General features: G+C 38.8%; 1 protein-coding gene across 10 annotated transcripts in view; it reads right to left on the bottom strand.

Annotated features, from left to right (window-relative positions):
• TLK2 (tousled like kinase 2) overlaps window positions 1-27,666 on the bottom strand; it is a 122,287-nt gene that overhangs the window by 15,492 nt on the left and 79,129 nt on the right. For all 10 annotated transcript variants that reach the window (XM_019981824.2, XM_019981825.2, XM_070773721.1 and 7 more), the window contains 5 exons: window positions 13,942-14,094; window positions 10,455-10,521; window positions 9,307-9,404; window positions 7,637-7,718; window positions 3,445-3,536 (listed from right to left, as the gene is read on the bottom strand). In XM_019981824.2, the coding sequence (XP_019837383.1) occupies window positions 3,445-3,536; window positions 7,637-7,718; window positions 9,307-9,404; window positions 10,455-10,521; window positions 13,942-14,094 (492 nt within the window). The remainder of the gene's footprint in view (window positions 1-3,444; window positions 3,537-7,636; window positions 7,719-9,306; window positions 9,405-10,454; window positions 10,522-13,941; window positions 14,095-27,666) is intronic.

The raw sequence follows: 27,666 nt of genomic DNA, 5'->3' as shown, positions 1-27,666 counted from the left end.
TTGTGGGGCTTCTCTGGTTGCAGAGCATGGACTCTAGAACGTGGGTTTAGTAGTTTTGATGCACAGGCTTATTAGCTGCCCAGCAGCATGTGGAATCTTCTGGGACCAGGGATCAAACCCATGCCCCCTGCATTGGCAGGCAGATCCTTAACCACTGGACCACCAGGGAAGTCCTCATCAGTATCTTTATGTCTTTCTGAAAAGAAAAACTTGTCAGCACTGAGTCGGAGCAGCACCACGCTTCCAATGCAGGGTAAGCAGGTTTGATCCCTGGTGAGGAACTAAGATCCCACATGCCTCATAGCATGGACAAAAAAAAAAATGTAATACCTCATTTCATTTGGTAAAATAAAGGTAGTACTGTTTCTAAAAAAACAAGTTCAGAAACCTATGGTCTAAACAGATTACTGTTAAGTCATTTCTCATTCTCACACACTAGAAATCTATCGTTCTCCGCCCTTTTAACTTTTTGATTTTGTGCATTTCAGAGTAGAGACCAATTTCTCCATGGAGGTATTAAAAAACTGAGGAAAATAAAGGAAGAAAAAAGTATAAATTAAAGAAACTGTCACAAGTCCTTGCCAACTAAGGAAACTTTCTGTGTGTCATGAAAGGACCCCCCCCAACATCACGCCGGGCTCTAAGGCCATTTGCTACAGTTCACCAGGCAGAGCAGAGGTTCTCCTTATATTCTTACATCCTTCATATGTTCAAATTTCAACTAAACGTCGAAGGGACTAATGCACTATAAATAAGGAAACAAATAAGAAACTGATCCATTTAGTCTTCTACTCTAAGGAGATATATATTTAGACTTTCAGTAATTATATCCTAGAAAATTAGAAAAGAGTATCATACAAGAGTACAGATACAGTTATTTCTGTGGATAGCTTTATATGAAATTTTTCCTACCATAAATTTCTTAATATCTATTTTGGGAGGTTAAAGAAATCAAGTAATGCCTATTAATGCTTAATAATGCAAAAGCAAAACAACCAGTTTACTTCTATTACTTTCAGAGAAAGGAGAGGAAAGGGGGTGCAAAATAGAACTCTAAATAAAACAATACAATAGCCTTTTATTTTCTTTGAATTTTTCTCTTTTTCACCCAAATACATGTTCTGATTCCAGATGGGGGTGGAAAGTCATCCCCATGAAGGAAAAAGCAAGCAGAAGATCTTACTATATGCAGGTAACAGCAGTATTTTCATATTTTATAATGTGACCACAACACTGAAATTACTCCTCTTCAGCTTCACACTGACTTTTTGAAGCACTCTCTAAAATCTGTTCAGCCCCTGACATGTCTCCCTAATCTCAGTTCAAGGGGGTTAATGCCATATTGCTAATTCACTATTATTTATAGCCTAACATTCCTCTGTTATGATTTATTATCACTTAGCAAGCAAAATCTTTCCAAGAAAGGTGGAAATGCTGTTAAGAATTTTCCCACAAGGATGAATGGAGGTCACAAAAATTTTGCACCACCCGCCCCCCCACCAGTGTGTCTATCAACTGGGAAATGGCTCCTGCCCAGATGGCTCCACAGAAGATGCTCAGGAGTCATGATTCCTGCCTTGGTGAGGAAGCAAAGAATAGGAAGGCAGCGCTGGGAGCTGGAGCTGAACCTCTAAGAACTCAGACACGAAACTACCCCCTTCAGCTGCTCTGTGACTCCATCTGGCAGACAAATGGGAAAGGAGACCCCATCCACACGCACCAGGACTCAAACAGCTTGCCAAGTGTGTCAAGGAGGTCCTGGTGTCCATCCCTCACTGCTTCAAAAGGCTACAGTGAGCACAACCCCCATGGGCAGTCACCACAGTCTTCGACCCCTGAGTTCTCTTTAAACTCAGCCTGAAAGCTGGACATGGAGACGAGGCAAAGTCTGTATAAATCTCTGCAGAGGAACTATCTCCTCAAGGTTCATCAAGGTCCATCCCTTGTAGAGTCAGCTGGTTTAGAGTTGGCAGAACACACAAGCTGCAGAACAGGCTCCGAGGATAGCCGAAGGACACTGTGAAAGAGATGCAGGTACTGTTCCTATACCCTAAGGTACTCTTTGAGTCTCAGTATGATGAGGACATTTCTCACCATCTTCCTAACTGGTCAGAACATGTGGCTGTCCTCTCCTCAGTGCTCTCTGGCAACTGCGGCCGCATGCCATTTGTCCCTGCCTGTCGAGTGCCTGGAATGTACCTGTAGTAATGTAACTGCTCCTCAAAAGCATCTGGACTGCAGCCGCCTGTCACACACGGACACAGGCAGAGTGCCATGCACAGAGCACACAGCACCCTTTTTCCCTTCTCTGCTAAGCGCTCTCTCTCCTAACGCCACAGGAACCTTCTCTCCTCCAGCACTGAGCACCTCTGCCAGCCTGCACAGAGCAGCAAGAGTTCCTGGGTTCCTGATGAACAGTAGCCATAAGGCAGGAGTTGCCTTGCTCCAAGCCTCAAGAATGGGTTAATGATGTAGAAATGTTTTATTTTTCTACTGAGATTTAGAAGCCACCTAAAAGGCTCTTCAAAGTCCACTCTTCTGCCTTTTTCCTTCCAGAGTACTATTTATAAGAGAAAGCAAAAGTGCTTTTATAGAATGGAGGTAGACTGCTTTCTAGCAAAAGGGGCTGTCTCTTCTTTCAGGGGTAGGATATGTCTAACACAGTACTTGTTACTACAAAAAGGAAACAATATTACGGCCAGGGGAGATTCTAACAGAAAAGTCTGAGTAGCCTCCAAAGCAAGTGAGCTATAACTTCAATGTTCTGAAGCTCAGGGCAGAGACAGGCAAGGGCTGATGTTAGTGGAAGAAAAACATTCCTACCTGCACGTGTAAAATCTGTTCATTCTAAAGAGTCACCCTCCCATCCTGCACCCCCAGTACAGATGAGGGCTGCCACAATGGCATCTAGAAAGGGGCAAGCACAGCAAGTGGGACACTGAGGACAAGAGCTCTGAGACGGGAAGCCTGTGACAGGGGAGGCGGGTCCAGCACTGAGGCCCACACTGAGGGCGCCAGCGCCGCATGTTCTTCTCCATGATGAGACTGAGGCAGCAGCAGAAGCCCCACCCCCTGCTCCCCGGGGTCCCCAGGCCACTAAAGAATGCTCTCACATTTTCTACAGACAAGCAACAATGATTTATGAGGCTTTACTTATTTATTATAGCTACTTTTAGAGGCACAATGGAAGGGGAGGGTTAAACACATGGGCCTGGATTAAAGGAAGTCTGGATTTAAATACAGGCTCAGCCATTTTTTAGCTGTTACTCAATTCTGTAAGTATCAATTTCCTTATCAGTAAGATGGAAGATTTATTTACTCTCCAAGGACAGTTATGAGGATTAAATGAAACAACAGCAATGCATGTAAAGCTCTTAACACAGTGCTCAAACTACAGCTATTAATACTAAATTTTGAAAAATCAGATACTCTAGTATCACTTACTTGTGGTAATTCTCCTTTTTCTCATCTCTCCAGTTTTTATTTAACTGGTGAATTTTCACAGCTACGTATCTTTGTTCTGTTAGATCAAATGCCTATAAAGAAAAGGAATAAATTATACTGTGGATAATGCTAACAAAAATTACAGGCTACTGACCAGAAGCTTCTGTTTAACAGACCAACATTTTCAAAAGTCCAAAATGCATTATTAAATAACAAGGGCAGTGGAGAGCACACTTCCTTCAGAGTTGTAATCATCTTTCTTGAAACTTGTGATGAGACAATCGAGAAGTCTCCAGACACACTGGCACCAAGGGGTTTAGAAAATAAAACCTAGCATATACAATAAACAGAAAGACAGTCCATGCCTTAACAGTCACTTCTAAACAACTCTCTTTCTGGATATCATCTACCCTATTTGGGACCTTTCTCACCTCTTGGCTCTTGTCCCTTAGCTGGTTCTGGGACTTGACATTCTTCAACAGTAATTCCTGCCACGTTTTTTTTTTTTTCCTTTTTGTAAATATTTTTTAATAGGCTTTATTTTTAGAGCAGTTGTAGGTTCAGAGGTCCTGCCACTTTTGAAATGCTAGGGTCATAGACTATCTGCTTTCTTAAGAAACAGGACACACCTCTTTGCTAAGTTTGTTTAATTGCACCCCTACATACTGGATAAATAAAAAGTAATTTTGGACCTCAACAATGTCAGAAGCTAGTCGCTTATGCAGCACCGTCCAAAAAAAGGGACATGCTTTCCCCAAAGGCCACCACTGTTGGCACAAGCTCCAGATCAGCTCAGCGGTGCTAGATTATGGGGTTAAAAAAAGATAACAGATTTTCAAGGACGCCTGGCGTACATCACAATTTGAAAAAGTAAGTAGCATTTTACAACAGATTTCCCCAATACAATTTTTTGAGGAACTTTTTTAGAATGAACTTGGCTTTAATGTCCAAATTAAAAACTTACTGCTTCAGTTCCAATGCTATTACCACCTATCTACCAGTTTCCACAAACATATGAATAGATGAAGACAACAGGCAGAGGATATACAGTCCATGAAGAGTGGTGATTACTCTACAGATCTTTTAAAAGACAAGCTACCTCTAGGAAAGCACAGGATACAAGAGAGGCCTGCTTATAAAAGAAACTTCTAACACATACCAAATTTAAACCAGTATTTTTAAAATACAAAAACCATTCAATTCAAACAGAGTATCTTATTTCACAGAAATGGAAACTTTTGAACTCTATTTTTCTTACAGAGTCTAAAGTCCACCTGTATGCATGTATCCATCATGGTTTTATAGGAGGGAACCATTTCAAGCCATTAAAAGCCAGATTAAACATCACCTAATTTGTAAGAGCACCAATGAACTACAAGTGTCATTTTTTCCTATTATCAAAACCTATTTCTGAGTTCAAGACACTGTGATTCACCAATGATCGAAGAAGGGCTACATGGAAGACAGCAAAAGAATACATTGATGTACATATTGTTGTAAGAAGCATTTAGACTTCAGAAGTGTTAAAATGTTTGAAGAACAGGAAAAAATATGAAGAAATCACTAACAAGTGAAGCACCAAAAACCAATTTTGATGATTTTAAAAAAGAAATAGTCCCACTTCTGGGTATACAGCCAGAAGAACTGAAAGCAAGATCGCAAAGAGGTATTTGCACATGCGTACTCAAAGCAGCACTCTTCACAACAGATAAGAGAAGAAAGCAACACAAATGTCACCTGACAGATGATGAATGGATAAAGAAATGAAGTATATATAAACAATCTCAGGGTTATCCAAGTTTAAAAAGAAGAAAATCTTGTCACATGCTCCAACATGGATAAACTTTGAGAACATTATGGTAAATGAAATAAGCCAGTCACAAAAAGACAAACACTGTGATTCCTCACATGAGCTACCAAAAAATAATCAAAGTAATAAAAATATAAAGTAGAATTGTGGTTACCGGCAGCTGGAGAAAGAAGGAAAAGGACAGCTGCTGATTAGTGAGTAGAGCTCCTGTTCTGCAAGATGAAAAAGTTCTGAAGATCTGTTTCAGAACAACATGAATATATGTAACACTACTGAACTGAGAAGACTCTTGAGAGCCCCATGGACAGCAAAGAATCCAAACTAGTCAATCCTAAAGGAAATCAACCCTGAATATTCACTGGAAGGACTGATGCTGAAGCTCTAATACTTTGGCCACCTGATGCAAAGAGCTGACTCATTGGAAAAGGCCCTGATGCTGGAAAAGACTGAAGGCAGGAGAAGAGGACAACGAAGGATGAGATGGTTGGATGGCATCACCAACTCAATGGACATGAGTTTGAACAAATTCCCAGAGATAGTGAAGGAAAACGAAGCCTGGCATGCTGCAATCCATGGGGTCACAAAGAGCTGGACATGACTGCACGACTGAACAGCAACAACTGAACACTTAAAAAAGGTTAAGTTAGTCATTTTATGCTATTTGTTTTTTACCACAATTTTTAAAATTACCCCAAATAAATAATAAACTAAGTATATGACCCAAAATGAAAACTAAACAGAAGGAAGATTTGAAAGCAAAAGTCAATGAAAACAGAACAAATCAAATAGTACATCTGATCAACAAAAATAAAAAGTTAATCTCCAGAGGAAAAAAGAAACACTAACTAACCTCTGGCCTATTAGTCAAAAGATACAAAAATAAACATTTCATAAGAGAAATAACTTATAAAGTATGGAAATCACGATGAAATAGGATGATTTTCCAGGAAAAATGAATTATCAAAACTAACTTAAGAAAGGGAAGAAAGTCTGAATGGGTCAATATTTGTAAAAGAAACTGAAAAGGCTATTTTCCTCTAAAATGACAACTACCCAGCTGATTTTATGATTTAGCACTAACAACTTCCACGTAGCCAACATGTAATGCAAAACACTCCAGAACATGGGAAAAAAGAAGTTTCACAACTCCTGGAATAACTATGACATCAAAGCTAGACAATGCTGCCTGCACATAAAAAAACACTGTAAGCCAATACCACTTATGATCATAGATTAAAAATATGAGCAAAATACTAGAAAATGAAACCCAGCAGTACACTAGAAATATTATCATAATTCTGGAAATGGGAAGTGATGATACTTTCACGACACTGTACATGTAATGCCACTGTATACTTAAAAATGGTTAAAATGGTAGGTATCATGTATACATCACCACAATAAAAAAATTCACATTAAAAAAGAGAAAAAAGAAAAACTAATGTTTTTATCTGAAATAAGTATTTCACTCAAAAGATTTTCTATATAAAAATTCATATGGGCATAACATAAATCATTAACAGTATAGGCTACAACTTAGAAAAGAGGGAATTACTAGGGTCATACAGTAAAGACAAATTAATAAACTAATTGGGCATTTAAATGCCAGGTGCCAGAAACAGAGAAATTTAAGGAGGTTGTGGTTGGTGTATTTAAAACAGGCAGAATTTCTCATTCACGGAAAATCAACTGGAGGCCACAGTAGCCTGGACTTTGCTGCGCCAACTGAAGCACTCTAAGCCAGGACAATCCTTCAGCAAAACCAGTGTTACTAAACACTCTGACATGGAAGATGCCAACACTTTAAAAGCAAAAACCAGGTTTTCAAAGAATTAATTTTTTAGTACATCTATTTTAAGCATTATATATATATATATATATATATATATAAATTTTATTAGAATAAAAGTAGCATTCATCTCTAACAAATACAGATGAGGCAGAAAGTACAAAACCAGAGTAAAAATCACCACTATTCCATTACCCAGAAATGGTGCTATTTTCTGTTTGTTGTTTTTTTTTAATCTGTAATTACTCTTCAAACTTGATAAACAGGGTAAAATATTGACTCCTGCTTAGTCACAAGTTTACTAGAAGCAGTTCTCCCAAAGATAGTTGTTGTTTAGACTCTAAGTTGTGTCTGACTCTTTTGCAAGCGCATGGACCATAGCCCACCTGTCCATGGGATCTCCCAAGCAAGAATACTGGAGTGGGTTGCCGTCTCCTTCTCCAAGGGATCATTTTGATACACAGGTTCTTAACAGTTTGGAACTTTGGCCAGTAGATATCAGTCACAATTCTATCGCTATTTTAAATGTTTTCTAAGTTTGTAATAACCAATAACTTAACTCTCAGTCTCTATACCCAGTTCCTCATACTTACCTTGTAAACTTCACTGAAACCTCCTCTACCCAAAAGATGTAACAACAAATATCTGTCATTTAGCGTTGGATGATCTTTAAATCTGTGGAAACAGAATATAAAACAACATTTTGAGGTCAAGTACTACACAATTTTCCTTGTTTGTGAAATTTCCAGAATGTCTGACGTGTTATACATACAATTACAGATGCTGCCAACAGTTTGGCAATCACCGCAATATAGCTAATTCTGAGCATAGGAAAAACTCTATGGTTCAAAGAGAAGGCGTAACTATGATGAACAACATTAGCTGTGGAGTCGTGAGACCCAGGTGCCAGCTGCAGCACAGCCACAATTAGACTAGTGACCCCTGTTGACTTCCCTCTCTTTCTGCCCTGCCATCAAGGAGGGGGGTGCAGGGCTGTACACTGGACCAGGGATTTCCAAACTGCTACTAGGGTCCTGCAAACCCCTCAAGAACCACACGTCCCCTCCATCCAAAAACATACAATAAAAACCCAAGATAGTTTCCATGGCCTTAAGATCAGGTCTCATTATAAAGTGAGTCACATGCTCTACGTGCATTCATTTTCTCTCTTTACATCTTCATGATGTAACTGTTTTCCCCATATAGGATTCCATCTTGTATCATTTTCTAGCAATAAGATAAAGAAATGAGAGATTCTGGCAAAAATAACTTTTAGGTGTTTCTACCTAGTTCCTTATCAGCCCTACTAATAATCCTGAAAGTATTTTGATTTTGAGACAGTGGCACACCTGTGGAGAGAGGTGATATCACTGCATAGGATTTCACTGTGGAGTCAGAGCCACATCTCAACTCTTTGTTTGGCCACACTAGTCGCTAGACAAGTTAACTTAATTTCTCTAAGCCACTTTCCAGATCTATGTATTGAAGATGACCTACTGCAATGGGCTACTGTGACAACTAAACAACAGAACACAGGGGCACTTAGCACTCTGCCTGACACAGAGAGTGCACAGTAACGGTAGCTACTGTTGCTGCCACTTACAGAAAGCAAAGTCCATGGCTCACTCTGGCCAAACAAAAATATACAAGCTGTAGCTATGCCAAAACCTCCATGTTTCAGAATTAGAAAAATGTGGGGGGAATAAAAGGATTATCGTTAGAAGCCACTTGCCACTTACAATCTACTTTTCACAGTTTTAATTCCTTAAATGACTTACAAAGATGAGCATTTATCTACAATTAATGTACTGAACTTGAGTCTTTCTTAAAAATCTCAACACTTTAAAGACCTGTAAAGGTCATTCAGAAACTGAGTGTCATTTTCAACCCAACCGTCTTTCCACACCACCCCACCGCCACCCTAATGCTTCCGCTTCAGTAAGGCTAGGAGGGTAAATCTGAGCACACAGTGTACCTAAACCATTGGCGACTGCAAAGTTACATTGCCTTAATGAGCTCTATGTGCGTAAAAGTGCTGTTTGTATAAACATATACTTAATATATAACCCTAATATATTTATATGTATTTAAACCAATGAAAATCATAATTTTGTTCATAAAACGTATTATTACACCTACAACAGAGTTAAATACACCATGGAATGGTTTACCAAATTTACAATAAGCAAAAATATCATTCTGGACAATTCATGTCAGAAAGTATTCAGCAATCTCCAACCCAACATACCCCCAAGTTGCTTACTGTGAATTATCTTCATTATGTATCCTTTTTAGTTCCCTGATATGTAGATTTCTAACCCTTTCTAGCCTTTCCAGCTCTGCCTGGATCTCTGCTTCCTCCTAAAGTGAAAAGGAAAGAAACAGCTTAGAACACAGGAAACTTTACCTTTTTAGACTCTCATTTCAAAAACAAAAGCAGACATCCCTCTTAAGAAAAGCTGAGATGTTTTCCACTGAAAAATATTTTTTTTAAGAACTGGAATTTTAATCTTAAATATGATCCCACAGCAAAATAATAAATAAAACTCAAACCATACAGAGAAGAACAGCAGGAAAAGTGAAAAGCTTCCACCCTCTCCATGGCCACTCCGCAGATACAATCACTGTTAAGTTCCTTGTGTAAGTTTCCAGAAATATTTTGTATGTATACATACAGGCATGCAATCTTTTTTTCTTTTTTTTAAAAACACAAATCAGGTTTTTAAATCAGGTTTTTAAAATCAGCTTCTCTAACTGGTTCTGTTCTATAACTGTGATTCTACTTAGTGCTTTTAAATTCCACTGATTTAACAAGATCTGAGAAGGGCAGGGAGAGATGATAAGCACACCTTAAGAGCAATCTATTAAATACTTATTGATCAACTTCCTGATAAGCAGCACCCATCAAAAACCACACACTACTGAATTTAAGAGACGAGTGACCTATATCAAAGACACCTCTGTGAACACTGTCAACACCAAATTCCACGTGGGTGCCTCTGTGTTACAATACGGTTGGTGCGCCACCTCCTCTTCTCAGCCAGCTCAGGTGACAGACAAGAGCTGCTATGCATTTACAACAGCACAGTAACTTCACTTTCAGAACTGTCTGCTCTTACTTCATATTTATTTTTTACTAAAAAGATAATCACTTGTGGGGACCTATGAGGCATACAGAATGAAATATCGGTATATCATTGGTGGAAAAGGCACTCTCACTGGGGGCTTGGAGCTGACTTGCAAGTTGAAAGACATGAACTCCACCATTAGAATACAGGTGTGACCCAAAGTAACTATTAATGATTTCCACAGGTATGTGAAGCTATTATTGCCCAAATGACCAAACAACTTCAACACCAAATGTAAACTAAAAATTCCATTTCTTCAGACACATTTTCTCATTATACTTACCTTTTTAAGATGACCTAATCTGAGTTTGAAGATTTCTTCTTGTTCATGGTATTCTGCTAATGTTAACCTGGAAAATAATGACAGAAATGTCAGTAAATTATTTGAAATCATATTTAAAGAGACATGCCAAAGAATACTATACAGTATATTCACTTTAACTTAGTTAAAATGACCAAATGATAGATTATCTTGCAATTCTTTGACAAGAGAAAACTGTGATTTATCAGATGTGATGTATACAAAGGACTTCAAAGCTGGAAGTCTATTAAAAAAAGGTGAGAAAAATAAATGACCTCTATTTTTACATTACTTATGAGATGAGTTTGGTCATATACCCTATTCAGATGAAAATCCATTGGAAGAGGTAGCCAAATTATATGTCTAAAAGTTTTTTAAGGGGGATATTAATAAGCCAACATATTTGGTTATTTTTGATAACTCTTGGACTTTGATACAAGGAGAAGAACCTAGAGGACAGAGTCCAGGATCTGGAGTCTGAGGACTAGGGTTCACAATTCTGACCATGTGACCTTGGGCAAGAAACTTTAACCTCAATTTCCTAAAAACACAGCAAGCAATGATATCTATCTAAAAAAGCTGTTGTGACTATTACAATGAGAATATGAAAGGAATCTATACTTTGTGAAATCCTACTCAACACAGTTCTCAAAGGGCTGACTTCATGGGTGATCATTTCATGTTCTACCTACCCTGATCGCATCCTCATATCTCAAGAATGAGCATGTAAGAAGTGATAGCTTACTCCTCCATCTTCACCCTCTTCACATTCTAGAAGCACACACATATACTTCAAAATTTTAGATGTCACTGTTTAGATATATTCTAAATAGCAGGAGAAAGAAGAAACAACTATCCTATCACCCAGGAAGAGCTACAAAATAGAGTCGCTGAGGTCTGACTAAAAGAAGATAAAAATAGCAAGAAACACTCCCATCAGGGTTCACACACCTATCTTTCCATAGTTGCAGAAATACTTACATCTATTATCCCATATCATACCAGTAAAAAAGGGAGAAATGAAAAAAATCATAGCTTAGAATTCTCTCTACCTAAAACACGTTAAGTACCAGGAAAGGATAATAAAACCCATTCCAACACAAGAGGAATATTTTTGGCTTCTGGCCAAGGGAATGAGCCATGGATACTTAATTATTAAAGACTAGACCAAAGGCCTTCCAGCTTGGATTTTACTCAGGACTCCAGATGGCAACTGCTTACTTACACTCTACTGGCTTAGACCGAATTCTAATTATTATTCTATGGCAAAAAAAACACAAAACATAACAACCTGTGCCCACTTTGCTATTTCTAAGCCAATGGTTTTATTCATTGGCATGAAATAATTTTCAAATAATACTGGAAGAAGAGTTCCTTCACAAAATAAATGTAGGAGTTATGAAAGAAGACAATAATCAGAGTAATGTATACAACTTTTGCCTGAAGAATTCTTCAAAACTGGGTTCCTACTTGAACATTTTTAAAAAATATTTTTATTTATTTATTTGGCTGCTCCGGGTCTTAGTTGCAGCATTTGGGATCTTTAGTTGTGACATGAGAACTCTTAGCATGTGGGATCTAGTTCCCTGATCAGGGATCAAACCCAGGTCCCCTGCGTTGGGAGCAGTCTTAGTCACTGGTTCAGCAGGAAAGTCTCCCACTTGGACTTTTTTTTTTTTTTCCACTTGGACTTTTTGAAAGGGGATATTGCTTAGAATCTAGTGAAGACATTTTCCAGACTTAATCACTGTGCATACCTTTATCACGATACTTAAAAGTGACTATTAGTTTATTCATCTGTTCATTTTCCCTAAATAAACTGTGAGTCCTAAGGCTGGGCTGTCTCCTTCAGCTTTGCACCCTGGTGTCCAGAACAGGGCTGAACCTATAATAAGCATTTAACACAGACTTACTAAATGAATGTCAAGGAAAAGGCTCCCCAAGACATCAGGTATGTATTGGGTGAGGACTGGTGTTAAGCCAGCTTTCTCACTGGAATGAAGAAAGATACATTTCTGGGATGTCATGGACTTTTAACAATGGTAATAAGTATTTTTATACTTGAAGTGGATTATGGGTTAATATGTTTTTGTGAACTAATATGAAAACACTAAAGGCAAAAGACATATTAGTCAATAAATTACATGGTATCATTAGCTCTCATTTGTAGCTACAATTAAACCCTACAATGACAGCTTTAAGAAATTTCTTTTTCCCTTGAAAAACCAATAAGGCCACTAGGGAAATACTGATTATAATACCAATGAATATTTCTATGAAAAATATGTTTTATATTTCAAACATTCAAACACCTAATTCAGAAACTGACATTATGGCTACCATCAATTCTATAGAGATTTTCTATACATTTATAGATCTCTTCTTCCTTTTTAATTGGAAAGCCTCTTAAAGATAGTGGTGATGAGCATGAATAAGAAATTTTTAAAATAGGTAAGTAATTTGCTGGTTTTATTTCCCATGCTAATTCTAACTGTTCAGCAGTCCTGCCTACTTGGCAAACTACAACCTGTGGGCCATTCGGCTAGTAATCTGTTCTGGAAATAGCCACATCCATTCACTTACGTGCTGCCTATGAATGTTTTCAAGCTATAACAGCAGAGTTGAGTAGTGGCAACAGAGACTCTCTAGTGTGCAAAGCCTGAAGTGTTTACTATCTGGCCCAATGGAGAAAAAGTTTGCCACTGCCTGTCCTAGCGGAAGATTCTCTTAGTGGTCAAGAATTCAAAAGTCAATTAGGGAAATCTGATATGGGGAGGGACTGAAGAAAGAAGGCATCTGTACTCTGAATATTCTACTGCTCCTATTCATGGTAACTAAGGAATACTTGTTGACTAGCAGTGAAAAAGATGACTACACTGCAACTGAAGATACTGGCGTTTTCCTTAGGTTCTCAGAATAGAAAAAAATAAATAAATAAACAACAATTGGGAATGTCAAGACTTGGCTTACTGGGAAAATGTTCTTTTCCTAAAATAATACCTATTTTTTCTTAGGTTCCATCTAAATTCGTGAGTGGTAACTAGTGTTCTTCAGACTACTAAATAGCATTCTTCACTTGTGCGTTCTTCAGTCTGAAATAGAGCCAGATAATCCCCTTAAGGTGACACCAACATACCACAGCCTGGAAGCACGCACAAGCAGTTACATCATTTGAATACCTAATGACATCACATTTGTTTTAAGACTGGCCAAAGAGCATGACATCAAGTTTAATGACATTCTTTTTCTCCCTCTCATTCGAAACTTCTTATATAAGATTAGGACTAAGAAAATGAGTTAATTGTGTACAACTTTTATATGAGTTGAGCAAATCTATTAATGTAACTAAAAAGAAAGGTTAAGCTCTAGAAATCTCCACAATTTATCACTTCTTCCAGTGGCACTCGACAGGAGGTTTGTATCTCAGGGGAGAATACAGTATCTTAGTTCGCGTTAATAAAGAACATACGTTTCATTCTCAGCTCCGTTGGTCTTGCTTTTCCGCTGTTTCTGCTCATTGGTTGCTGGAGGGGCCTGTCCCATGGCAGGAGGTTTCCGCTTCGCTAACATTTTTCGTTGTCTTTCTATCTCTTCCCTCTGTGAATTTATCCTTTCCTGTTGCCTAGAGATACAAAAGATGTTGCACAGAGGAAGGTCAAAACTGTTTGAACATGGCTAAGGAATAAACATAAATATTCTTGTCACCTGCATATTCGATAGACTTCAGAAAAATAAACCTAAGTAGAGATTTGATTTTAACTTCAGGTTTGAAGAACCAACTATCTGGTGATAGAGCTGTTTTTGGTAATGAATCTGTACTTTTAATATACTAATTACAATAATTCTCAGAGCAGAAAAGTGGGCAGGAAGAAAACAGTATCAAATTTCTATTGTGACCTAATTTTCCAACTCAAAAGGAAAAACTTTGATTGCTTTTTTTTCTTGACTGCTTTTTTTTTTTTTCCTTATTGCTTTTTAACAGTTAAGAAAACAACTCCTGGTAATGAACCCATTAAATAACTGTTTATGTAAAAAAAAAAAAAAAAGGGGGGGGTTCCAAGTGCCTTTTTATTTTTTAATTGGATTATAGTTTCTTCAAAATCTATCTAGAAAGATACCAAATTTGAGGAATGATAAACAAAGGAAAAAATGTTTTCCTTCTGAATCTATCATTTATTCTAATCAAGTGAGCCATTACCACTCCCAAGTCATTCCCAAACACTAATATGGTAGAAACCCAAACTAAGTTTTTTAAGAACAAGGATGAGCATTTAGAGAAAGCAAAAAGAAGCCTTTCAACAAGTAAAAACTCCTCAGAAAATGGTACACAAAATGAATGAATAAAAGACATATGAAAGACTCAGGATATTTAACACCATTTCTATTACAGCATTTCCTGCTGCTGCTGCGTCACTTCAGTCGTGTCCGACTCTGTGCGACCCCACAGACGGCAGCCCACCAGGCTCCCCCATCCCTGGGAATCTCCAGGCAAGAACACTGGAGTGAGTTGCCATTTCCTTCTCTAATGCATGAAAGTGAAGTCGCTCAGTCATATCCGACTCTTCGAGACCCATGGACTGCAGCCTACCAGGCTCCTCCATCCATGGGATTTTCCAGGCCAGAGTACTGGAGTGTGGTGCCATTCCCTTCTCCAGAGTACTTCCTAATAATGTCTAATTTTTTAAAAATAAACTAGCTTATAAACGAAAAGTCAATACAAATATCAATGTAAGTATTTCACTTTCTCTCATGAATTCTGCTACCTGACAGATACTAAGGTTTATAGACCAGGTATATAAAAGCATACCAAGATTTGGGATTACCCACTTAAGAGACTGAAATCTTTAAATCACTCATCATAGTTGACAAGTCAGATGCTGGCTCCTGTCCTCTTCTCTTTCTACCATGCTTTTAGCCCCCCATCTCCCTTTCTTGATCCAAATTTCACTTTTGCAGAATGACAGAATCTAATTTTTTAAACCTATATTCTCAAATGATGTCTACTTGACCCTCTTCTCTGAACGCTAGTTGTCAGTTTCTACACTATTTCCAGATTCAGGATACCTTTCTTAAAAGAACGGCAACCAGAAAAACAAGACTATACCCCAGAGCAGACCCCCATAATACAACTTATGCTGCCACATCGAAAAGGGCAACACTGTAAGTAAGCAAGGTTAACCTCATCACAGTACTGCAAAGAAATACCAGTTCTTTGATAATACCATTTTCTTGGCTTCAAGATAAGCTGACTTACAGATTAGATGTCAATTTATTTACTTTTTTTAAACTTTATTTTAGTTGGAGGCTAATTACTTTATAATATTGTAGTGTTCTTTGCCATACATTGATATGAATCAGCCATGGAGTTACATGTGTTCCCCATCCTGAACCCCCCTCCCACCTTCCTCCCCATCCCATCCCTCTGAGTCATCCCAGTGCTCCAGCCCTGAGCACCCTGTCTCATGCATCAAACCTGGACTGGCGATCTGTTTCACATATGATAATATAAATGTTTCAGTGCTATTCTCTCAGATCATCCCACCCTCACCTTCTCCCACAGAGTCCAAAAGACTGTTCTATACATCTGTGTCTCTACATGTGCTGTCTCACATATAGGGTTATCATTATCATCTTTCTAAATTCCATATATATGTGTTAGTATACTGCATTGGTGTTTTTCTTTCTGGCTTCCTTCACTCTGTATAATAGGCTCCAGTTTCATCCAGCTCATTAGAACTGATTCAAATGTATTCTTTTTAATGGCTGAGTAATATTCCATTGTGTATATGTACCACAGCTTTCTTATCCATTCGTCTGCTGATGGACACCTAATGGGACAGTAGAAATTTTCATTCAAGCATTGTCTGCTTGTCTAAAAAAATCTTTTAACTATTAGAGATATACCTTTCCCTCCAAAAATGTATGTTTATGAATAATTCATGGCTTGAAAGATTTCTGGATTAGACACAGAATCCTTAGGTAAAAATCACAATCTTCCTTCTCACTCAATGAATGTCCTTGAGGAAAACATGTATCTTCTCTGAATATGAGTTTCCCAGTCAAAACAATTGGTAAAATATCTTTAAGCTCATTTGCACCCCTTCAAGAGCCATGAGTTCAAAGCACTCTGAACTCTCTGAAGGTAACCATACAATATATAGTTTAATTATAGTCCATAGTGTACCAGAGGAGTACCACAACATTTCATCTACTGGAGACTAACTGCTTTGGAAGGTTACTTTAACAGTTACCCTTATTAAATATAAATAAAACTTATTTGCTATTGTTTTCAGGGAGAATCTGCACATTTGATTTCCAAATTCACAAAGAAAGGAGCCCCATCGCCATTATATACAAATCATAAACAAAGGGTACTCTGGTGCCAAAACACCATGAGACTATCTTCAACTGTACATTCTGAGAATAAGAGAGCTTGATTGCACATGAAAATTGATATAACAAAGATCAACTCTTGTATGTAATATGCATTCTTACATTAATTCTTGATGTTGAAACTGTTCAATTATACTTATAAAAGTCACCTAAAGTAGTCTATTAGTGACATTTCATTTAGGTTTGTTTTGGGAAAATAAAGTCTGATTATGTCAAACTGTAACTTCTCTTAGAACAAGAACTGTGTCTTATTAACCCTTATATGTCCAACACATATGACAGTGGTGTTTTTTTTTAATTGAAGAGTAACTGCTTCACAGAATTTTGTTTTCTGTCAAACCTCAACATGAAATCAGCCATAGGTACATATATCCCCTCCGTTTTGAGCCTCTCCCCCATCTCCTGCCCCATCCCACTACTCTGGATTGATACAGAGCCCCTGTAGTTGCCTGAGCCATGCAGCAAATTCCCATTGGCTATCTAATTTACATATGGTGATGTAAGTTTCCATGTTACTCTTCCCATATATTTCACCCTCTCCTCCCCTCTCCTCATGTCTGTAAGTCTATTCTCCATGTCTGTTTCTCCACTGCTTCCCTGAACATAAATTCTTCAGTATGATTTTTCTATATTCCGTATATATGTGTTAGAATATGATATTTACCTTTCTCTGACTTACTTCACTCTGATAATAGGTTCTAGGTTCATCCACCTTATCAGAAATGACTCAAAGGCATTCCTTTCTATGGGTGAGTAATATTCCATTGTGTGTATGTACCACAACTTCTTTACCCATTGCTCTATTGATGGACTTCTAAGTTGCTTCATATTCTAGCTATTGTAAACAGTGCTGCAGTGAACAATGGGATACATGTGTCTTTTTCAATTTTGGTTTCCTCAGGGTATATGCCTAGGAGTGGGACTGCTGGGTCATATGGTGGTTTTATTCCAAGTTTATTAAGGAATCTCCACACCGTCTTCCATAGTGGCTGTATCAATTTATATTCCTACTAACAGTGCAAAAATGTTCCCTTTTCTCCATACCCTCTCCAGAATTTATTGTTTGGTGACTTTTTGATGATGGCCATTCTGACTGGTGTGAGGTGATATTTCATTGTAGTTTTGATTTGCATTTCTCAAATGAGTGATGTTGAGAATCTTTTCATGTGTTTGTTCAGTTCAGTTCAGTTCAGTCGCTCAGTTTTGTCCGACTCTTTGCGACCCCATGAATTACAGCACACCAGGCCTCCCTGTCCATCACCATCTCCCGGAGTTCACTCAGACTCATGTCCATTGAGTCAGTGATGCCATCCAGCCATCTCATCCTCTGTCGTCCTCTTCTCCTCCTGCCCCCAGTCCCTCCCAGCATCAGAGTCTTTTCCAATGAGTCAACTCTTTGCATGAGGTGGCCAAAGTACTGGAGTTTCAGCTTTAGCATCATTCCTTCCAAAGAAATCCCAGGGCTGATCTCCTTCAGAATGGACTGGTTGGATCTCCTTGCAGTCCAAGGGACTCTCAAGAGTCTTCTCCAACACCACAGTTCAAAAGCATCAGTTCTTCGGCGCTCAGCTTTCTTCACAGTCTAACTCTCACATCCATACATGACCACTGGAAAAACCACAGCCTTGACTAGACGGACCTTTGTTGGCAAAGCAAGGTCCCTGCTTTTCAATATGCTATCTGTGTTTGTTAGTCATCTGTATATATTCTTTGGGGAAAAGTTTGTTTAGTTGTTTCTTCTGCTTTTTGATTGGGTTGTTTGTTTTTCTGGCTTTGAGTTGTATGAGCTGCTTATATATTTTGGAAATTAATCCTCTGTCAGTTGTTTCATTTGCTATTATTTTCTCCCATTCTGAGGGTTGTCTTTTTACCTAGCTTATAGTTTTCTTTGCTGTACAAAAGCTTTTAAGTTTAATCAGGTCCCACTTGTTTACTTTTGTTTTTATTTCCATTACTCTAGGAGGTGGGTCATAGAGGATCATGCTTAGATTTATGTCATTGAATGTTCTGCCTTTGTTTTCCTCTAAGAGTTTTATAGTTTCTGGTCTTACATTTAGGTCTCTGATCGATTTTGAGTTTATATTTGTGTATGATGTTAGGAAGTATTCTAATTTCATTCTTTTACATGTAGCTGTCCAGTTTTCCCAGCACCATTTATTGAAGGGGATGTCTTTGTTCCATTGTATATTCTTGCCTCCTTTGTCAAAAATAAGGTACCCATAGGTGCATGGGTTTATTTCTGGGGTTTCTATCTTGCTCCATTAGTCTATATTTCTGTTTTTGTGCCAGTACCATACTGTCTTAATGACTATAGGTTTGTAGTATACTCTGAAGTCAGGAAGGTTGATTCCTCCAGCTCCATTCTTCTTTCTCAAGACTGCTTTGGCTATTTGGGCTCTTTTGTGCTTCCACATGAATTGTGAAATTTTTTGTTCCCGTTCTGTGAAAAATGCCATTGGTAATTTGATAGGGATCACATAGAATCTGTAGATTGCATTTGGTAGTATAGCAATTTTCACAATGTTGATAATTGCTACCCTGGATCATGGAATATCTCTCCATCTGTTTATGTTGTCTTTGATTTCATTAGTGTTGTATAATTTTCTGTGTACAGTTCTTTTATCTCCTTCAGATCAGATCAGTCGCTCAGTTGTGTCCGACTCTTTGCAACCCCATGAATCGCAGCACGCCAGGCCTCCCTGTCCATCACCAACTCCCGAAGTTCTCTGAGACTCACGTCCATCGAGTCAGTGATGCCATCCAGCCATCTCATCCTCTGTCATCCTGTTCTCCTCCTGCCCCCAATCCCACCCAGCATCAGAGTCTTTTCCAATGAGTCAACTCTTCGCATGAGGTGGCCAAAGTACTGGAGTTTCAGCTTTAGCATCATTCCTTCCAAAGAAATCCCAGGGCTGATCTCCTTCAGAATGGACTGGTTGGATCTCCTTGCAGTCCAAGGGACTCTCAAGAGTCTTCTCCAACACCACACTTCAAAAGCATCAATTCTTTGGTGCTCAGCCTTCTTCACAGTCCAACTCTCACATCCATACATGACCACAGGAAAAACCATAGCCTTGACTAGACGAACCTTTGTTGGCAAAGTAATGTCTCTGCTTTTGAATGTGCTATCTAGGTTGGTCATAACTTTCCTTCCAAGGAGTAAGCGTCTTTTAATTTCATGGCTGCAGTCACCATCTGCAGTGATTTTGGAGCCCAGAAAAATAAAGTCAGCCACTGTTTCCACTGTTTCCCCATCTATTTCCCATGAAGTGGTGGGACCGGATGCCATGATTTTCGTTTTCTGAATGTTGAGTTTTAAGCCAACTTTTTCACTCTCCACGTTCACTTTCATCAAGAGGCTTTTTAATTCCTCTTCACTTTCTGCCATAACGGTGGTTTCATCTGCATATCTGAGGTTATTGGTATTTCTCCCAGCAATCTTGATTCCAGCTTGTGTTTCTTCCAGTCCAGTGTTTCTCATGATGTACTCTGCATATAAGTTAAATAAGCAGGGTGACAATATACAGCCTTGACGAACTCCTTTTCCTATTTGGAACCAGTCTGTTGTTCCGTGTCCAGTTCTAACTGTTGCTTCCTGACCTGCATACAAATTTCTCAAGAGGCAGATCAGGTGGTCTGGTATTCCCATCTCTTTCAGAATTTCCCACAGTTTATTGTGATCCACACAGTCAAAGGCTTTGGCATAGTCAATAAAGCAGAAATAGATGTTTTTCTGGAACTCTCTTGCTTTTTTGATGATCCAGCGGATGTTGGCAATTTGATCTCTGGTTCCTCTGCCGTTTCTAAAACCAGCTTGAACATCAGGAAGTTCACGGTTCACATATTGCTGAAGCCTGGCTTGGAGAATTTTGAGCATTACTTTACTAGCATGTGAGATGAGTGCAATTGTGCGGTAGTTTGAGCATTCTTTGGCATTGCCTTTCTTTGGGATTGGAATGAAAACTGGCCTTTTCCAGTCCTGTGGCCACTGCTGAGTTTTCCAAATTTGCTGGCATATTGAGTGCAGCACTTTCAGAGCATCATCTTTCAGGATTTGAAATAGCTCAACTGGAATTCCATCACCTCCACTAGCTTTGTTCATAGTGATGCTTTCTAAGGCCCACTTGACTTCACATTCCAGGATGTCTGGCTCTAGGTCAGTGATCACACCGTCTCCTTAGGTAAGTTTATTCCTAGATACTTAATTCTTTTTGTTGCAGTGGTGAAGGGATTGATTCCTTAATTTCTCTTTCTGATTTTTCATTGTTAGTATATAGAAATACAAGTGATTTCTGTGTATTGATGTTGTATCCTGCAACTTTGCCAAATTCACTGATTAGCTCTAGTAATTTTCTGATACGATCTTTAGGGTTTTCTACATACAGTATCATGTCATCTACAAACGATGAGAGCTTTACTTCTTCTTTTCCAATCTGGGTTCCTTTTATTTCTTTTTCTTCTCTGACTGCTGTGTCTAGGACTTTCAGAACTATGTGAATAATAGTGGTGAAAATGGGTACCCCTGTCTTGTTCCTGATCTTAGGGGGAATGCTTTCAGTTTTTCACCATTGATAATAATGTTTGCTCTAGGTTTATCATATATGGCCTTTATTACGTTGAGGTAGGTTCCTTCTATGCCCATTCTTTGAAAAGCTTTGATCATTAATGGGTGCTGAATTTTGTCAAAGGCTTTTTCTGCATCTATTGAGATGATCATATGGTTTTTATCTTTCAACTTTTTAATATGGTGTATCACACTGATTGACTTGCATATATTGAAGAATCCTTGCATCCCTGGAATAAAGCCAACTTGGTCCTAGTGTATGAGCTGTGTGATGTGCTGAATTCTGTTTGCTAGAATTTTGTTGAGGACTTTTACATCTATGTTCATCAATGATATTGGCTTATAGTTTTCTTTTTTGTGTGTTGTCTTTGTCTGGTTTTGGTATCAGGGTGATAGTAGCCTCACAGAATGAGTTTGGAAGTGTTCCTTCCTCTGTAATTTTTTGAAAGAGTTTTAGAAGGATAGGCATTAGCTATTCTCTAAATGCTTGATATAATTCTCCTGTGAAGCCATCTGGTCCTGGGCTTTTGTGTTTGGGGAAATTTTTGATCCCAGCTTCAATTTCAGTGCTTGTAATTGGGTTGTTCATAAATTCTATTTCTTCCTGGTTCAGTCTTGGAAGATTGAACTTTTCTAAGAATCTGTCCATTTCTTCCAGGTTTTCCATTTTATTTCCATATAGTTGTTCAAATAGTCTCTTATAATCCTTTGTATTTCTGCATTGTCTGTTTAACTTCTCCTTTTTCATTTCTAATTTTGTTGATTTGATTCTTCTTTTTGTCTTGATGAGTCTGGCTAAAGGCCTGTCAATTTTATCTTCTTAAAGAACCACCTATTAGTTTTATTCATCTTTACTATTGTTTCTTTCATTTCTTTTTCATTTATTTCTGCTTGGATCTTTATGATTTATTTTCTTCTACTAATTATGTTTTTTGTTGTTGTTGTTGTTGTTCTTTTTCCAGTTATTTTAGGTGTAAAGTTAGGTTGTCTATTCGATGTTTTCCTTGTTTCTTGAAGTAGGATTGTGTTGCTATAAACTTCCCTCTTAGAACTGCTTTTCCTGTGTCCCATAGGTTTTGAGTTGTTGTAGTTTTACTGTCATTTGTTTCTAGATTTTTTTTATTTCCCTTTTGACTTCTTCAGTAACCTGTTGGCTATTTAGAAATGTGTTGTTTAATCTCCATGTATTTCTGTTTCTTAAAGCATTTTTCTTGTAACTGATATCTAATCTCATAGCGCTGTGGTTGGAGAAGATACTTGATACGATTTCAATTTTCTTAAATTTACTGAGATTTGATTTGTGACCCACGATGTGGTCTATCCTGGAGAATGTTTCATGTGCACTTGAGAAGAAGGTGTATTCTTCTGCATTTGGATGGAATATCCTGAAGATATCAATGAGATCCATCTCATCTAATGTATCATTTAAGACTTGTGTTTCCTTATTAATTTTGTTTTAATGATCTGTCCATTGGTGTAAGTGGGTTGTTAAAGTTTCCTACTATTATTGTATTACTGTCAATTTCTCCTTTTATGTCTGTTAGTGTTTGTCTTATGTACTGAGGTGCTCCTGTGTTGGGTGCATAGAGATTTACAATTGTTATGTCTTCCTCTTGGATTGATTCCTTGATCATGATGTAGTGTCCTTCTTTATCTCTTGTAATCTTCTTTATTTTAAGGTCTATTTTGTCTGATATGAGGATTGCTACTCCAGCTTTCTTTTGCTTCCCATTTGCATGGAATATATTTTTCCATCCTCTCAGTCTCTCTGTGTCTTTAGACACGTATACGGGGTTTCTTGTAGACAGCATATATATGGGTCTTGTTTTTGTATCCATAGAGCCAGTCTGTGTCTTTTGGTTGGAGCATTTAATCCATTTACATTTAAAGTAATTATTGATATATATGTTCCTATTGCCATTTTCTTAATTATTTGGCATTGATTTTCTTGATCTTTTTTCTTTTCCTGTATTTCTTGACTATATAAGTCCCTTTAACATTTGTTGAAAAGCTGGTTTGGTGGTACTGAATTTTCTTAACTTTTGCTTGTCTGAAATGCTTTTTATTTCTCCATCAATTTTGAGTGAGATCCTTGCCAGGTACAGTAATCTTGGTTGTAGATTTTTCCCTTTTACTACTTTAAATATATCCTGCCATTCCCTTCTGGCCTGCAGAGTTTCTGCTGAAAGATAAGCTGTTAAGCATATGGGGTCTCCCTTGTTTTTAACTTGTTGCTTCTCTGTTGCTGCTTTTAATATTGTGTTTACTCTTGTTACTTTGATTATTGTGTGTCTTGGTGTGTTTCTCCTTGGGTTTATCCTGTGTGGGACTCTTTGTGTCTCTTGGACTTGAGTGACTATTTCCTTTTCCATGTTGGGGGAATTTTCAACTATAATCTCTTGAAAAATGTTCTCATACCTTTTCTTTTTCCTTCTTCTGGGACCCCCATAACTCGAATGTTGGTGGTTTGATATTGTCCCAGAGGGCTCTGAGACTATCCTCAGTTCTTTTCATTCTTTTTACTTTATTCTGCTCTTTGGAAGCTATTTCCACCATTTTGTCTTCCAGCTCACTGATTTTTCTTCTGCTTCAGATATTCTGCTATTGATTCCATCTAGAGTATTTTTAATTTCAGTAATCGTGTTGTCTTTTTATGTTTATTCTTTAATTCTTCTAGGTCTTTTTTAATTGATTCTTACATTTTCTCCATTTTGTTTTCAAGGTTTTTGAACATCTTTACTATCATTATTCTGAATTCTTTTTCAAGTAGTTTGCCTATTTCCTCTTCATTTATTTGGACTTCTGTGTTTCTAGTTTGTTCCTTCATTTGTGTAGTATTTCTCTGCCTTTTCATTATTTTAACTTATTGTGTTTGAGGTCTCCTTTTCCCCAGGTTTCAAGGTTGAATTCTTCCTTTTGGGTTCTGCCCTCCTAAGGTTGGTCCAGTGGTTTGTGTAAGCTTCTTAGAGAGTGAGATTTATGCTAAATTTTTGTTTGTTTCTCCTCTGACTGGCAAGGCTGAGGGAAGTGGTAATCCTGTCTACTGATGATCTGGTTTGTATTCAGGTCTTGTATTCAAGTGGTTTCCTTTGTGTGAGTTCTCACTATCTGATACTCCCTAGGGTTAGTTCTCAGGTAGTCTAGGGTCTTGGAGTCAGTGCTCCCACTCCAAAGGCTCAGGGCTTGATCTCTGGTCAGGAATGAAGATTCCACGAGTAGTTTGTTACGGTATTGCTACAGCTGCTAAGTCACTTCAGTCGTGTCCGACTCTGTGCGACCCCAGAGATGGCAGCCCACCAGGCTCCCCCATCCCTGGGATTCTCCAGGCAAGAACACTGGAGTGGGTTGCCATTTCCTTCTCCAACTGGCATTAAGTGAGATTAAAACAAATATCCAAAACGAGAAACCAGAGATGAACCCCAGACAAATGACACTTACAAAATCAGGCAAATAATAATTAAAATAATGGAATATACATATACACCCACAAGCAAAGTCAAAACAGTCCAACAAAAATACAGTATATTGACCTGGCAAACAAAGGAAATAAAAAATTATATTTACCAGTTAAGAACAAAACTAACTAAAGCACAAACTGGAAAACAAAACTAAAGCAACGTGCCAAGTGGGGAATAAAGCAATGAAAACAAAATGAACAAATATGTTGAGAGGAAAGGGAAGAAAGCAAAGAAAGAATAGATATGCAAAGTTAAACAGAGGTAGATCAAGATTTATATACATTAAAGATTAACTGCAAGGGGAAAAGAACAGTTGGAAAGGCAAACAGAGGAATAAATGTAGAAAAAATATAACAGTTTTTTAAAAATTAAAATTAGGAAAAAGAAAAAAAAAAACAGGAAGAAGAAATTAGAAAAAGGAAAACTCCACAGAATGCAAAAGCCCAATGTAGAGGCAGAGGTTTATAATAACAATAAAAAATGTGACTGAGGAAGTTCTAAAGCTTAATTAGATTTCCTAGTGTCAATAAAATCAACAACTACAACAGAGTGGGGTAAAAAAGGAAACAAAAAGAAAAAAAAAATCCAAAAGAATCTATAGAACAAGTCAAAAGATAAGAATAATAAATATTTTTCTTGAGTCACTGCTGTCAGGATCCTTTCCCTCACCTCACCTCCCTAGGATGCCCTCCAACAATGTACTGATCTCTGGACCTGTTGTGGGGGCAGCTCAGATTCTAATCTGGTCCTACTCCTGGGTGTTTTTGTCTCCAATGTCCACGGCTATCAGAGCTAGTGTGTTTTCTTTTGTGGGAGCTCTCAGTGACCTTTCATATATTCCATAGACAGAGTCTGCCTAGTTGATCGTGTGGATTTAATCTGCAGTTTGTACAGCTGGTAAGAAGGTTTAGGGTCTTCTTCCTCAGCCACACTGCCCTGGGTTTCAATGGTGGTTTTATTTCCACTTCTGCATGTAGGTCATCCACTGGGGTTTGCCCCTGAGGCTGCCCTGGAGGACTTGGGTTTGCCTCTGTGAGGACCAGGTGTGGAGGTGGTGTAGCTGCTTGGGTCACAGTGGTTCTGGCAGCACCAGGTACTCAGGGGAGTTGGAGGCTAGAGCAGCAGGAAATATAGTGCTTTAGAAGGGTATGGCAACCAGTATTAGCCAATATGCTCCAGCATTCTTGCCTGAAGAACCCCACATCCTGACACAGAAGCCTGGCAGGGCACAGTCTATAGGGTCGCAAAGCGTTGGACATGACCGAAGTGACCCTGCATGCATAGACGCAAGATTTTTTTTGCCTATGGCAGCTCTGCCCCCGTGAGAGTTGAGAGTGAAGGTGGCACAGCTGCTTGGCTTACACCTAGCGGTGCAAAGTGTGCAGAGACATGGACTGCCTCCACCCCAGGAGTTATGGCCCTATCAGAATCTTTTTTTTGAGCCTCTTAGGGCTGGTGATCAGAAGGTCTCTTTGACCAGTCTTTCTCCATAGCTCCGCCAATTCAGGCACTAAGAGGGCTCCCTTGCCTGGGGTCCTTCTCTGTTGTTCAGTGCATCACGCACAGAGAGGGGCCGCCTAGCTGGGGTCCTACTCTAGATCAGTGCGTCAGCCACTTAAAGGGGCATCCTGAGTGGGGTCCAGGTCCGTAGTTCATTGCGTCAGGGTTTGACGGGCCAGCCTCTCTGTTGTTAAGCTGCTGATGCTGGCGTGTAGGGAGAGAGGCTATGGCGATGGTTCCAGCCACTACACGTGACTCAGCAGCATCACCTTGCTTCCATGGCTGCATGGCTTTCCTCCATGGGCATTTCCCACCACAATCTCCTCCCCCATAACCCCTCAAATCTGTTTCTCCACAGGCAACAGCAGCCCTTGCCCTAGGATTGCTCCACAACCCCTAAACTCCAGCTCCCAGCTGCTGCACCTTTCAGGGGACCCACGTCCCTGTCCGGGATATGTATGGCTGTGGCAAGGACTGTCTGATTCTCATTCCATTTATGCTGTCACAGATCAGCTCACTCTCAGCCATAAATGTTTCTCCTCTGACTCAGACAATTGCCCCAATGTGGGGATCAGACTCCTGCTTCAGTTCCCCCACCAGCCAGGGGCAGGTCCTACTAACACTTGTTTTTCCCCCTAGTTCCTTGGTCCTACCGAGTTCTGCGTGGTTCTATATATTCTTTTCTTCTGGTCAGGTACTCCTGTCCACTCTCAGCTGGTGTTCTGCATGCACTTCTGTGTCTGAAGGTGTATTCCTGATGTATCCGTGGAGACAGATGTTCTCCACGTCCACCTACTCCTCTGCCATCTTCTCTCCACAGTGCCTTTTATAGACCTGCCTGTTAAAGGTTACTTCCATTTCATCAATTTTAGGGAATGCTCACCCTTTACCACCCACAGAAAGAATATTTGTACTATCTTTTACAAAAGTATTGACGACCAGATAAATTTATGTCACTTAAATCTAAGTAACTCTAAAAAGTCATTATTGAGATTTTCCTGGTAATCTAGTAGCTAAGGCTCCGAGCTCCCAATACAGGGGGCCTGGGTTCAATCCCTGGTCAGGGAAATACAATAGATTACACATGCCACAATGAAGAACCAGCTCAGCCAAATAAACAAACAGCAAGCCATTATTTGTCAGTTATAATAACAAGACAATCAGTCTTAGGTACCATTATCAGTTGAACTGTGCCACCCAAAAAGACGTGTTAAAGTGCTAATCCCCAGTACCTCAGATTATAACCTTTGGAAATAGGGTCACTGAAGATTTAATTAGT

This window comes from Bos indicus, chromosome 19, assembly GCF_029378745.1.
Source record: "Bos indicus isolate NIAB-ARS_2022 breed Sahiwal x Tharparkar chromosome 19, NIAB-ARS_B.indTharparkar_mat_pri_1.0, whole genome shotgun sequence".
In the NCBI taxonomy this organism is placed as follows: Eukaryota; Metazoa; Chordata; class Mammalia; order Artiodactyla; family Bovidae; genus Bos; species Bos indicus.
The sequence above is the reverse complement of the archived record's forward strand: the minus strand, read 5'-3'. Positions and strand labels throughout refer to the sequence as shown.